Source organism: Siniperca chuatsi, linkage group LG8, assembly GCF_020085105.1.
Source record: "Siniperca chuatsi isolate FFG_IHB_CAS linkage group LG8, ASM2008510v1, whole genome shotgun sequence".
In the NCBI taxonomy this organism is placed as follows: Eukaryota; Metazoa; Chordata; class Actinopteri; order Centrarchiformes; family Sinipercidae; genus Siniperca; species Siniperca chuatsi.
The window spans coordinates 1,418,722-1,431,505 of NC_058049.1; the positions used below are offsets into that span (position 1 = coordinate 1,418,722).

General features: G+C 41.4%; 1 protein-coding gene across 5 annotated transcripts; it reads right to left on the reverse strand.

The window, feature by feature from the left end:
* Positions 1-571: 571 nt before the first annotated feature.
* b4galt7 (xylosylprotein beta 1,4-galactosyltransferase, polypeptide 7 (galactosyltransferase I)) lies at positions 572-11,903 on the reverse strand. Of its 5 annotated transcripts, none has more exons than XM_044206020.1 (7): positions 11,697-11,903; positions 11,261-11,349; positions 6,470-6,820; positions 5,831-6,056; positions 4,410-4,493; positions 4,046-4,150; positions 572-3,089 (listed from the first exon to the last, which is right to left on the reverse strand). In XM_044206020.1, the coding sequence occupies exons 2-7, from the start codon at positions 11,311-11,313 to the stop codon at positions 2,934-2,936; spliced, it is 975 nt and encodes a 324-aa protein (XP_044061955.1). In that variant the 5' UTR covers positions 11,314-11,349; positions 11,697-11,903; the 3' UTR covers positions 572-2,933. The 5 variants fall into 5 exon arrangements, with proteins under 5 accessions (XP_044061955.1, XP_044061954.1, XP_044061953.1 ...); XM_044206019.1 differs by having other exon boundaries at positions 11,261-11,393; XM_044206018.1 differs by having other exon boundaries at positions 11,443-11,903.
* Positions 11,904-12,784: the final 881 nt, after the last annotated feature.

A 12,784-nucleotide genomic window follows, 5' to 3' on the forward strand; every position in this document is an offset into this window, starting at 1 on the left:
TGGTCTGAGATTCAATCTGCCCAAAGTTTACCACAGTGTATTAACACCGTGGTCAAGCCAATCACATGCTAATCAGGTACTTAACAGTGATGAGGGAGGTGCAGCCAGAAAACAACAGGCCTGATTACTGATTACTGGGCCATCATGGAAACTATTAGGTCAGTTTCAGGTGAAACTAGCTAATCAACAGATACTCAGGTAGACTCCTCCCTGAGGGCGGGGCTTATGTAACACAGAGTAGCTTAAATTTCTGAGTTCCCGTCCCATTTTTTCACAATTGAGCCGAAACGTCTTGATTCTGAAAACAGCGTCCAGACGACTGCGACTGAAACCTTTTCTACGACAAAGTACCTTTACCAAATCAGTCAGTTAGACCTCATTCTTGAAGACTTTCTCTTGTAAAGCAAAGCATGTATGAGAAAACATGTACATCCCAGAGCCAACGGGTGGCTCGGGTATGTAAATATGACCTAAAAAAACACACACACACACACACACACACACACACACACACACACACACACATCCTGTCTGACGAGATATGCGAAAGAAAAAACAACCTCATATTAGATATTTTTTCTAGACTCAGATTTATATAAATACTGAATAATGTACAAATACATGGTACCGTTGTGTCTGGAAAATAAAATCAGTATGACATCATGGCCTGTAAATGTACAGACGGTCTAAAACCATTGCTAATGGCCCTATAAAAACTCCAGAGCGCCATCCGGAGGCCGACCAGTACATAACAACAGCAGAGAACAAGACAGCGTCAGCAGCCCTTTGAATATAAAACTAAAAGCCAGGCTGTAACAGAACCGTTTAGCAGGATTTCTACGTGGTCAGATTCAGAGGAACTCAAGGGTTTATGCGCTCTCCTGGAGATCTGTTTCAAGGACTTTTCAATGACTCTCGTGGTCTTTTGCGTAATTCAAGGAGCCAAATTCTGCATTCTCAAGGTAAAATTATATATATATATATATATATATATATATATATATATATATATTCCAGTTTTTCCTCAGGATGGTTATATGTTGACTCAGAGCTGAAATATGTTGAAAATCTGCATGTAACAAGGACGAGATCCCTCACTGGCTTCCCACCAACAAAACACAACAAATACTTTCAGTGGTGACGGTTTTACCCCCCGAACCATTTGTTCATTCCTTTTTCAAAAACCTTTAAAAGGCCTTTTCAAATGGATGCTCCTAACATGGGAAGTAAGGGCCCTGAGGTGTAAATTCACAAGAACATGACGTCTTTCTTTTGTAAATAAAAAAAAAATAAAAAATCTGCAATGACCCTTTAAAAATACAATTTAAAAAAGGAAGTGAAGAAGATCATGTGATATGATCAAAAGTTGTTTTGGCACTTTTGGGAACTTGGGACATTATTCACTGTTGTCTGACAGACAGACCTAATCATTAATAGACGAATCGAGATTAATAATCAGATTAATTAACTGATAATGAAAACTAATCATTAGTCACAGCGCTTTATCCTGCAGACTGTCGCTCAAAGAGTGATTCTTTGGTTCCTTCTCAGTCAGATTATTATTTTTTTTTTTTAAAAGATGACACCAATCCGTCCCAGTGATGTTGGATTAAAATATCGATTTATCTGATCATTTCTCCAAATGTTCACTAGTGTTTAGTTTCAGCTCAGTTCTGCGTGGTTTGGCTCAGTTTACTTTGTACAGAAACACTGAACTCACTAAAGAAATTTAATTTGGAGGCGTTTTCTCATAACGAGAAAAAGATCTTTTAATTATTAGATACTACGTCGTAATTATGATTAATTATACTTTTTTTTTTCCTTTGGTGAATTCAGTGCGACTCTCTGTTAAAAGGACATACTGTAAAAAAAGTAAAAATAAAAAGTCATACAGTGACTGCTTTCCCCCCCATTAGATAACACGAGTTTGAGTCAGACTTGGCTCTCTTCGTTTTAAACAGTGTCAGCAGGAAAATAAAAATATCACGAGATACTTTTGACATTAGTAGTTTTGCAAAAAACACTTTTGCTTTTGAAGAATTTTAAAATTGATTCTTTTCTCCAACATGGATAAAAATCTGAAATAAACCCTCTGACGTTACAGTATTGATGCATGTTTGGCAGATGTATGTGATAATCTGGTGAAGCGTGCTTTGTTGGTCGCCGTCCCAACATCATCTCTGCTCCGCTCCATTTGCACAATCCCAGAGTAAAAAAAAAATTAAAAATAACAGACTTTAAGTTTGCATTCACACCATGCCAGCAGGTACCAAAACCAAAGATTAAATCAACTAGAACAGCTCAAGTTCGGCCATGCTCAACTGTTTTAGTTCGGTTCAGGCTGGTTTTGTGTAACAGTCCGTCTCCATCCACTCACTGAGGTTTGAGGTCAAACGTTTCGAGTCAGTTCAGGTTTTTCAGTTCAGTCGGACAGGAGCTGTTCAACACCGGTCTCCGACTTAATGTTCATAAAAGTTCTGTAACTGAACTGAGCAGTTTGACAGGTGAGAAACCATCATTAGGAGGTTTTAATCCACTGAAAAATGTTAACTGGCTTGTAAAAAACAGCAGTTTTATCGTCGAGATGTACCTGTTAATAGGGAAATGTAGTTTGTTTGATCCTCGGGGATATTAAGCTCCAGGTTACCACAAGGGCGTGTCCTGCTTCTGTTCAGCGTGGGAATCAATTCATCAAGGTTCAATATGTCTGTTTGTACCGTTATTTTTTTCCACATTTGGTTTCACCGGAGGGCAGCTGCAGATCTGTCAGTGCTACTGAAAAGTCTCTTGGAAAAAAAACTAGAACCACGACCAGCGCTTCTGTAAAGGATCTGCGTCGCACTGCCAGACGAAGAACATTAAAGCCTCCAGGTGCACCAACGGGACTCGGACCCCCGTCAGAACCGAACCGACACCCGTCCTGCGCACGTCCTCTATGCCAGAAGACACCAGGGCGTCTGGTTCTGGTCGCACTCCAGTTTGGTGTTGATGACGGTGCAGGGAGCGCCGCTGATGGTCAGCTCCTTTCTGGACTCCACCTGGTAACGGAGGTTACTCAGCCCCCCCTCCGGATCCACCTTAAACTGCTCCTACAGGGAGGAGGGGAGGATTCAAACGGTTTTTAAGATGTTAATACTTTCTCGGGTTGACAATGGAGTTTGTGTTGTGTTTAATAGGGTTTTTCCACACAGAGCGATCAGGTTTTGAGCAGGAGAGTTGATCTGCGAGTTACAGCCAACAGATTTAATTTTTTCACGGCTGAACTGTGGTTGGAGAGCTCCGTTTGTAAGCTACTTTAGCTTGGCCTGTAATGTAGCTGCTAATTTTAACAAGAATTGTTTTCCTGTTCTGTGGCAGTAAACACAACACGTGTTGATAAATGATATGTCTTGAGCTTCCGTGGACATTTAGGGCTGACGAACAGTGTCTCTAAACTGCATCTACGTTACTGTGGCTGTGATTCTGTACACTATATTCAAGAGACACACACCGGAGAGTGTCTCATTGGAGAGACGTTAGCTCCGCTACAACACAGCTAACTGCTAGCGACTGTCAAAGCTCCGCTGCCGTCCGTGCTTTGCAGTAGTAACTTGTAGAGGCCGACAGTAGCTGCTCATGGCTGCTTAGCTCTGACTACCTCCACGTTACACTGTGCGGTTACAGTCAGACAGTGTCGATAACCTTCTCCAACTTCTTGGGGTTTATGAAACCTTTTTGAAGCCCGTTAAATAAAACTGAGCAGAAAAGCAGAACGAGGAGATTTGAGGTTTTCACCTGACAAGAACAACTTACTCATTTTCTCAGGAAAGAAGGAAGAAATAACGTTACTTTATTTCTTGTTGTTACTCTTCCATCTTTCCAGTAGCCACTGCTGCCTGTTTGACATAAACTAGATTTTATAAAACATAAAAAAAAAAAAAAGACTCTCCATATTAACAGATGCATTTCATAACATAATGGATTAAAAATTGCTCGCCATATTTGTAGGTGTGCAGTCTCTCCTCAGGTAAATATTGCGTATCTGTGAACAGGTGAACTCTTGTACCTGTTTCTGAGCGGCGACCCTCTTCTGGTCTCTCTTCCTCCAGGCCGGGTCGTGGATGTGGAGGAAGGTTTTATATCCTGTCGTGATTCCACTCGGTCTGAATAGCTGCAGAGAAGTCAGGACAGATAATATCCATCACACCGATTTCATTGATCAAGTAATGGAAAACAAATACAATTACATTTTCAAATTATAAAACTGACTCACCAATTTCATACATTTTTCAAGCTAAGAATCCAAACACGGTCCTGGTTGCGCTGACGATACCATTATTTTTTTTTAGACGATCAAAAAGAAAAACAAAACAGACTAACCTCTTTCTGACGGGGTCTAACGCCGTTCACTGCTCTCTCGAGACTTTTACCTGTAGCTCAGCTTTCCTCAGTCTTCTGTAGAACTCGTCGTCCTCTCTGCCCCAACCCCAGAACCGATTTGACATCCCGTTACACTGCAAAAAAAACAAAACAAAAACTGAAAAGTAAACCTTACTTTCTGCTTCAGAGTCAATAAAGTCTTCTGTCTGCAAAGACACAAACTGCGACATCTTTTCTGTCAAAGGCTGAAAACTGTTAAGATGCAAAAAACAATACTTGTCCTGTACTGTGACGTTCAGAGCGCAGTGGCTAAAATCACACCGGGTTAAACAGCTTCATCTGGGGGACAATTTAAATCATTACATTACTGTGTTGTTACATGTCAGACAGGCCTTTTCCACTGCAGGAACTTTAATGACGTGTAATCTGGGGCTTCTCGTAACGCGAACTTTGAAGAACTTTGAAGGAATTCATCAGGTTCTTCTTTGTGTTTCAACTGTATTGTACAAACGTCATTAAAAAAGGAGGGACGAGCTGTTTTTCTGGGTTGTTCGGTGCTTTGTGTGCACACGAGATACAAGTTTGAATGCTGAACCTGCAGAAGTTGGTCAGCGGCTCAAAACGTGTCAAACGAATTCAACTCAGTTTACTTTATTTCACCAAGATAATCCACTAAGTTTCAATACTGCTTTCCAATGGGTCCTGGCACAGTCGAAACATATCAAACAGTAGCAACAGTCTGTCAATCTAGTGTCCAGATATTTGAAATGTCCTTTGCTGCAGATCTCGTGTGACCGTTAGGGTCCAGTGGTGGAGACCACCTGAACAGTTCTGTCAGGTATGTGCGGAAACAAACCGCTCATAGTCTTAGTTTTTCGGCTTACTCCACTGCAGCATTGTGGTCCTTTATTTTTCTCCTGGTATCCCACCACTGTTCGGCTGAGTTTCATCAACCCTTTCTGCCAGAGACCGTGTTTGCTTCACCCATCACGATCAGCACTGCCGCTAACCCCTGAAAGTACCCGAACTTGGATTTAGTATCGAATCCTGAGCAGAACCAAACTTTAGTTCCAGGAACAAAGGAAACAAGCAGAACTAATGACAATGGAGACATGCTGTTAACTTCCTGCAGTGGAAAAGAACTAAAATAATTCAGTTTTGCCTTTTTCTTTTTGTAACTTTAAGGTTAATATCATCATGCAGTTTACTGCGTGTTGTCTGTCAGCTCGCTCCAGCGCTTCATTAAAAGCTACATAATGTTTCCACTGAGTGAAATATTCAAAGACGAGACTGGACAGCATGAGTTTGTACTGGCTGACAAACATACAGCTGCCTGGAAGACTGGAAATCAATTAAAATGGTCATCGGCGTTAATAATCTGTCGATGCAAAAGCTCTGCTGTGGTCCTTCTAACCTCTGACCCCTCCCAGACCCTTCAGAAACAAATAACCCGTGTGAAGCAGCTCAGTACCATGTGGTAATGCTTCTTGGTGAGCAGCAGGATTCCTCCCACGTAGGTCTTGTAGTGGTACAGCGGGTGCAGCTCTGGCGAGGCCACGTGGAACGGTCCGTCCTCGGGGAAACCGTAGTCCAGAGCTTCGTTCAGGGGCAACAGGTCCACGTCGTGCATCGCCAGGTAGTCTGTGTCGTTGCCGCTCTCCTGGTGACCCACGTTGATCAGAGACGCTCGGTTAAATCTAAAACAACAGGAGACGATATTACCTCTCTGCAGCTTGTTACTACGTTGTGTACTATGACTTGACTTTTTAGATTCTCTTCTCCTGATCGGAACAACCAACAACTAGAAAACTAAAAATAATAACAACAATAATCAGCTGTCTGTGCATTCATTGCACTGAAATGAGCCTTGGGTGATCAGCCTCCCAGTAAATATATTTTTTTAACTCTCCAGGCACACAATGCACATAAGCAAGCATAAAAGAAAGTAGGTCGCGCCCACTGTGGACTGTTGCCAGGCAGACTGTGTGTCAAAACAAAAAAAAAAGTATAAATTGAATTAAAAAACAAACAAAGAAACAGTTAAAGTCAGATCTAGTGAGCAGAGAGTCTCTCCTCTGCAGGTTAACACCCGGTGGAGGTGTTCCCTCACCTGTAGTGATCCACCTGGTTGATGATGAGGATCTTGTGGCGGATCTTCTTCTTGTTGAGAAACGTGTGCATGAAGGGAACAAACTCCAGCAGCTCCTCGAAGCGTTCTCTGAAGGGGACGATGAGGGCCAGTTTGTGAGGACCCCAGGAGGGGTCGTCCGCTGCAGACGCCTGACCGTCAGCAGGACAGGGCGGCGGCGGCGGCTGCTGGCGGAGGTGTCCGTCTCCGTGCATGGAGGCGGTGGCAGACATGTCACCTGAACAGCTGAACTGCAGCCAGAACAGAGAGACGAACAGCAGCACCATGCAGAGGCCGAACAGCTTGTAGACAGTACATTTACCAGACAGGAACCTGCAAAACACACAGACGGGGGTGGGGGTGGGGGGGCATAAACAATCCAAAACGCACAAAAAAAGTACAGGTAACAACCAAAACCTAGACCAATTAAGAAACAGGATCCCTTAAATTTGATTAGTAAAGAATTGTGACCAAGACATGTACTGAGCGGGACGTTTTACAGTGTGCAAACACAAAAAACAGTAAGAGATAGGAATAATAAAAAGAAGTTAAACAGTAAACGTCACTACAAATTAAATTAAATGATCAAATATATAAAAATGCACAACGTTTCTTCTTCCATTCCTTCAGAGCCATGTGTCTATTTCTGCTCAGCTGCTCCAGCGCAGCGCCCCAGAATGGATCCGTTTATTGAATTTTACTTTGAAATGGGCTTTAGGTATGCTGATATAGTTCTACTGCTCAACAGGCAGGCGTGTTATGTAATTAGTGAAAGTAAACTTTAACGAATTCCCCGATCAAGAGGTCTCTGCAGAAGAAAGCAGTACGGTGATCTGCAGGATGCTGGACTCTGTGCTGGACTGGACCCCAGAGGGGTTTCACCGAGGCGTCTCCACAGGAGGACTTACAGATGTGCAGTTGAATCTACCTCAAAAAAGCTAATGTGCTGCATTTGTTTGAGACAAAAGAAGCAACAAACAAGAAGGAGTCCGTGGTTCTGTCACAGAAAGAGCAGACAGCACTGAACCGCCTGCAGACACACATCAGAAAGCAAATCAAAATATAATACACTATAATACAGGTCAGATAAATTAAGTACACAGTGGATATAAGTATAAAATTAAAATAAGTGTTAAGTAACAAGTGGATTTAGAGGTTGATGATAAGTATGTACGGTCTAATGTAATAATATAAGTAATAAGTAATAGTGCATGAACTGTCAAGTTAAGTGTAGCTTATTATGAGACGGAGGATATTGCACAGCAGTAATAGAAGTATGAATAAATATCAATAAATTAAACTGAAAACAGAGAATATTGCACAATTATGTCAAGTATTGCAGAGATGTTAATGATCAATGTCCAGTTTAGTGACTTCGGGTCATACAGACTGACACTTAGAGGGAGGAGTTAAAGAGTCTGATGGCCACAGGCAGGAAGGACTTCCTGTGGCGCTCTGTGGTGCATTGTGGGGGGATGAGTCTTCCGCTGAAGGTGCTCCTTTGTTTGACCAGCACGTCATGGAGCGGGTGGGAGACGCTGTCCAAGATGGCGTGTAGTTTACCCAGCATCCTCCTCTCTGACACCACCTCCAGAGAGTCCAGCTCCACCCCCACAATGTCACCGGCCTCACGGATCAGTTTGTTGAGTCTGTTGGCGTCCGCTGCCCTCAGCCCGCTGCCCTCAGCCCGCTGCCCTCAGCCCGCTGCCCTCAGCCCGCTGCCCCAGCATGCAACAGGTTTCGGTAGAAGGCCTGTTGCTGTTAGCGTGCAGCAATAACTGATGTTCCTTATACACACAGCTCCGACCCAGAGGTTTGACAATGTTCTGTCTGATAACTTCTTTGCAATGGCCGTCATATAAAGGTGAGGTGTCCATAAACAGTGCTAAATGCAGTAACGTGAGAATCTCCACGCTACGTTCCATTACAAATACGGCTCAGAAGGACCAGAAGAAGAAAAGTATTGCGAGGGAATAATAATTAATTAATAAAACAATAAGGAAATAGTGTGTCGTGGAGTCACACCTGTATTATAAACATTAAATAGTTTTTGTCATCAGTGAGATCGAACTCTTATTTTTGTTTACGTGACGTCGGCTACAGGAACCTTTTATTTATGTCAACAGACTCAACTACAATCAGAAATGCATTGTTAAAACATTTTACTTTTCGGCCGACATACGCACAAAATACCAAAATATATAACTGTAATAAACTAAAAGCAGTTTTAGTAGTGAACACCGGGGATTGTGGGTGAATGATGCTGATCATTTAACTGCTCCTGAAGCAGTTTCACGTTTTCATTTCTCCGATTTACATGATTTTTCTCAGTGGGAAGCAAACAAATTCACAAACAAACCGACGTGCAGAAGAAAACACTCCATCTTTATCTTTATCATCCTCGTCATCATCATCATCATCATCATCATCACAGACAGGTTGAGTTAAAGCAGCGTTCAGTGGTTATACTGGCACACACTCTGCCATGCATCCAGACAGGGAAATATCCAAACTTGTGTTTTATTCTTCATTCTCAATTGGTCGATTAATGGATTAGTTAATAGACAAGAGTTCTGATATTCAATTAATAATTTTAGTTATTTATCAAGTAAAATACCAACCATTCTTTCTTTGCAGCTTCTCCAATGTGAGAGTTTTCTGCTTCTCTCTGTTTTATATCTCAGTAAACTGAATAACTTGAGCTTGACCTCTGGGAAATGTGTGATTGATATTTGTCAACATTTTCTGTCACGTTTTAGACTTAATTCATGAAGAAAGAAATAGTCCGTGGCCTACGTGTGCTCAGCTATCAGATGCATCATTGTTTGTATTATCAATTTAATTTGTTCTTTTTCATATTCATAAAAGAGGGCCACCTTCCCCAGAGGGATAAATAAAGTTTGATCTATTATAATGTGATGAAATGGTGTCAGTGGCTCTGTTAGAGACATGCAACAGTCAGCGTTTATACATATTATATATATATATTTATATTTAGGACTTTTACACATTTTGCATCAGTCAAGATGCAAGACAGGTTCAAACTCTGCTTCTCTGTTCACCTGCGGGCAGAAGTGAACCCACTGAGAATTTAACTCTTTCAGCAGCTTTTAGCATCTCTAAGCTCACAGTTTTGTTTCTCCGTCTGCTCACAGAACGCGTGGCCGAGTCCCTCAGCTTCTCACCGACATATTTAGCCACAGAAAGAGACATTTCTACTACAAAACAAGCTCCGATGAAGCCGCTGTACGCGACCTGCTCAGGACCAAACAGCAGACAGACGCAGTCGGAGAGCAGCTGGTGAACGTGGCGGAGCGTTTACATGTCTCTCAGGAGTCGGTGGAGCCCACGTTAACCACTTGATAAACTGATGTTATATCGGGAATGTGTGGTCAGGACGTCTTTAGTTGTTTCAGTACTTCTATGATACTTTAACTAAAGCTGCGGTGTTTTTCTGTGACATAATTAAATTCAGTTACATGAGAGACACAAACCAGGGATAATGCTGCGTTCATGACATATGGGCAGAATGGGAAGAACGTGGAAAACCTCCCGTTATTCCGACTTATTCCAGCCTCGTAGACACAACAGATGAATGGGAATTTGGCCTAAATTAGATTTTTTTTAATCGTGCTAGCGGTTCATTATGAAAAAACAGATACAAATTGCTCCTTTTTAATTAGCTGAAATGATTATTTGCAGGCATCGTTATGTTGATGCTCCTGTTGGTCTTTTCGCCGAGATGTATCCGTACCTGAGCTTTCAGAAAAATTCCTGATAGCGCAAGATAGTTTTCCCACTCAAGTGCTCGGAATAACGGTCCGAACGATATGACACGAACGCAGCATGAGACCTGCGGCAGTCAGAGGGTAAAAACTCTGCTTCCTGCCCTTCGTGCAACACAGTCAGCCAGTATTTGATGAAGACGAGCCAGTCGACAAACTGAAAAACAAGCAGTCGACAACAGGGGTTCCCAAACTGCGTCTCAAACAGTTTTTTAAATCCACGTCGGGACTGAACCTCAGTGCTCGTAGATGTATCCGTAGCACCAAGAAATCCGATTTTGCCAGTTTTAGACTGTAATTTATTAAGTTCTTGTAGGACTGCTCGTGCTTAGAAAACATTTGACATCTTCACGTGAAGTCACATCATCATGGTTTGGGTTTTTTTTTGGCCAGTTATCCACAGGAAGAAGAAACACACGCAACGGACTACTAAATGTGTCGTTAACGTGTTAGCTTTTAAAAAGGTGTGCATCACCTTCACTGACGCTCTGTGATGTTTCACAGAGTGATTCATGGCTGCATCGTTCAATCCAAAGAGGAAATATTCAACACGACTTTTGCATCATTTTAGACAAACTTTCCTGGCAGATTTGGGATCTTTGTGATCTCCATCAGAGTTTAAAATAAATAAAAAAAAATCACTGGCAGGAATGAACTTTAACGGCCACTAAATGTCCCCGGACCACAGTTTGGGAACCGCTGGTTGAAGCATCAAGCTGCAGTATCTACTCACTTCTCCTCTGGATGGGGAACTTTAGAGATCTCATTTCTCGAAAAGGCCAAGAAAGAGTATTACTTCAACGGTTTAAAGCAACACTTTCTCTTCTTTAACACTTGTTTTTGTATATTGACATTCATGTGAATTAGCAGCAACAAACTGACCAGCAACGAGGCAGTTTACAGTTTGCTGTAGCAGCTATGGCTGACATTAATATCCTCTTTTAAAAAAATAAATAAACAGAAAGTAAAAAAGAAATATCCGTCTTACCTCCTCTCCTCTTTGAAATAGAGGACAGGCTTTCTTCTCGATGAGTACATCATGTTTACGACCTCACAGCTGCCCTGATTTCAGTCCGGCTGAATTAAAAACAACGACAGAGACTCCCACTTCTAAAAACAAACTAAAAAAAAGCAGTCGTGCTGTTTTTCAGAAAAATTAATATATCACACCTCCATCCCTTCTCATTTGTAAAGTGTTGACGGAGCCCAAACTGTCCTCCATGCTAACTCTTCCACCACACAAACCCTCCGGCACTTTAGTTTTACAGCTTGTAAACATTTGCTCGGTAAACTACAAAGTTAAAAGCCATATTTCTGACCGGTTTGTTCTGGTTGCATGTCTGTCGGCTAACAGGTTAGCTGTTACTGTACACGTAGCATGTAGCGGTTCACACGAACCGCCGCTCCGGGTTCAACATTTTCACCTTTTATTTAGCGGTTTTTATCTGCGACACCGTCCGTCTTCCGCCGAGTGTCCGTTAACGCTTGAACTCAGCGAAAAATAAACATTAACAAAACAAAAACCGACCAGCGAGACATTTTTTTGCGACAATTACATGCTGGAAAATATCAAACAGAAGCCGATTGTAATGCTGTCCGACCTGAAAATGAGTCCGTACGGAAACGGCGGCACTTACTAGTAAAGGTTCCGGAAGTGGGAGTTTTATTTCTTCTTCTTCTTCTTCTTTTAATGGCGAATAAGCAACCGGGCGGAGCTTCATCGCCACCAACTGTCGCGTTACTTTGCTCTAATGTTCTATTTAAATGAAGATGTTTTAGAAGCGGAGAGACTGTGTTAAGTGTTTTGGGAAGTGTATTTGGTCAATTACTGTTCTTAAGTACAATCTTGAGGTGCTTTTAATTGATTTGGTTTGAATTTTTCATGTTATACTGCTCAACATTTCAGAGGAAATTACTTTTTCATTTATTAGTAGTTACTTTTTCAGACTAAAAATGTCACCGGAAACATATAATTTTATCAAATATGATGCATTATTGTTGCAGATTAAACTACCCAGCAGTCTATAAAGCTGTAACATTTGCCAGGATTTTAGAAATACTGAGGTTATGACTCTGTCCAACACACCACCTACAAAAAAACTAAATAAAAACATTCAAACAGCAGAAATATATTTAAAATTTTATTAATTAGATTTCATATTAGCTTGTTAGAAGTGTACACTTAAAAAGGAAAGCATGTATTAATGCTCGCACACTGTTTCCATTATTTACAACATGTCTTATCTGTTTTATTATTTATTTATATTACTTTATTTTTGTATTATTTCTAATTGTCTGGTTTTATTCGCCTCATTGCCTCCTTGTTCAGCCATGTAAAGCACTTTGTAACACTGTTTGAAAAGTGCTGTGAATACATTTATTATTAATTATTACTACTAAAGTAATTGAAATAAACAATAAATGAATGTTCAGTTGGTTTTAATGCCTTCTCCACACAGCGCTGACACAGTTCAAACTACTTTACTGTCTCCAAACTGGATCAATACAAAAC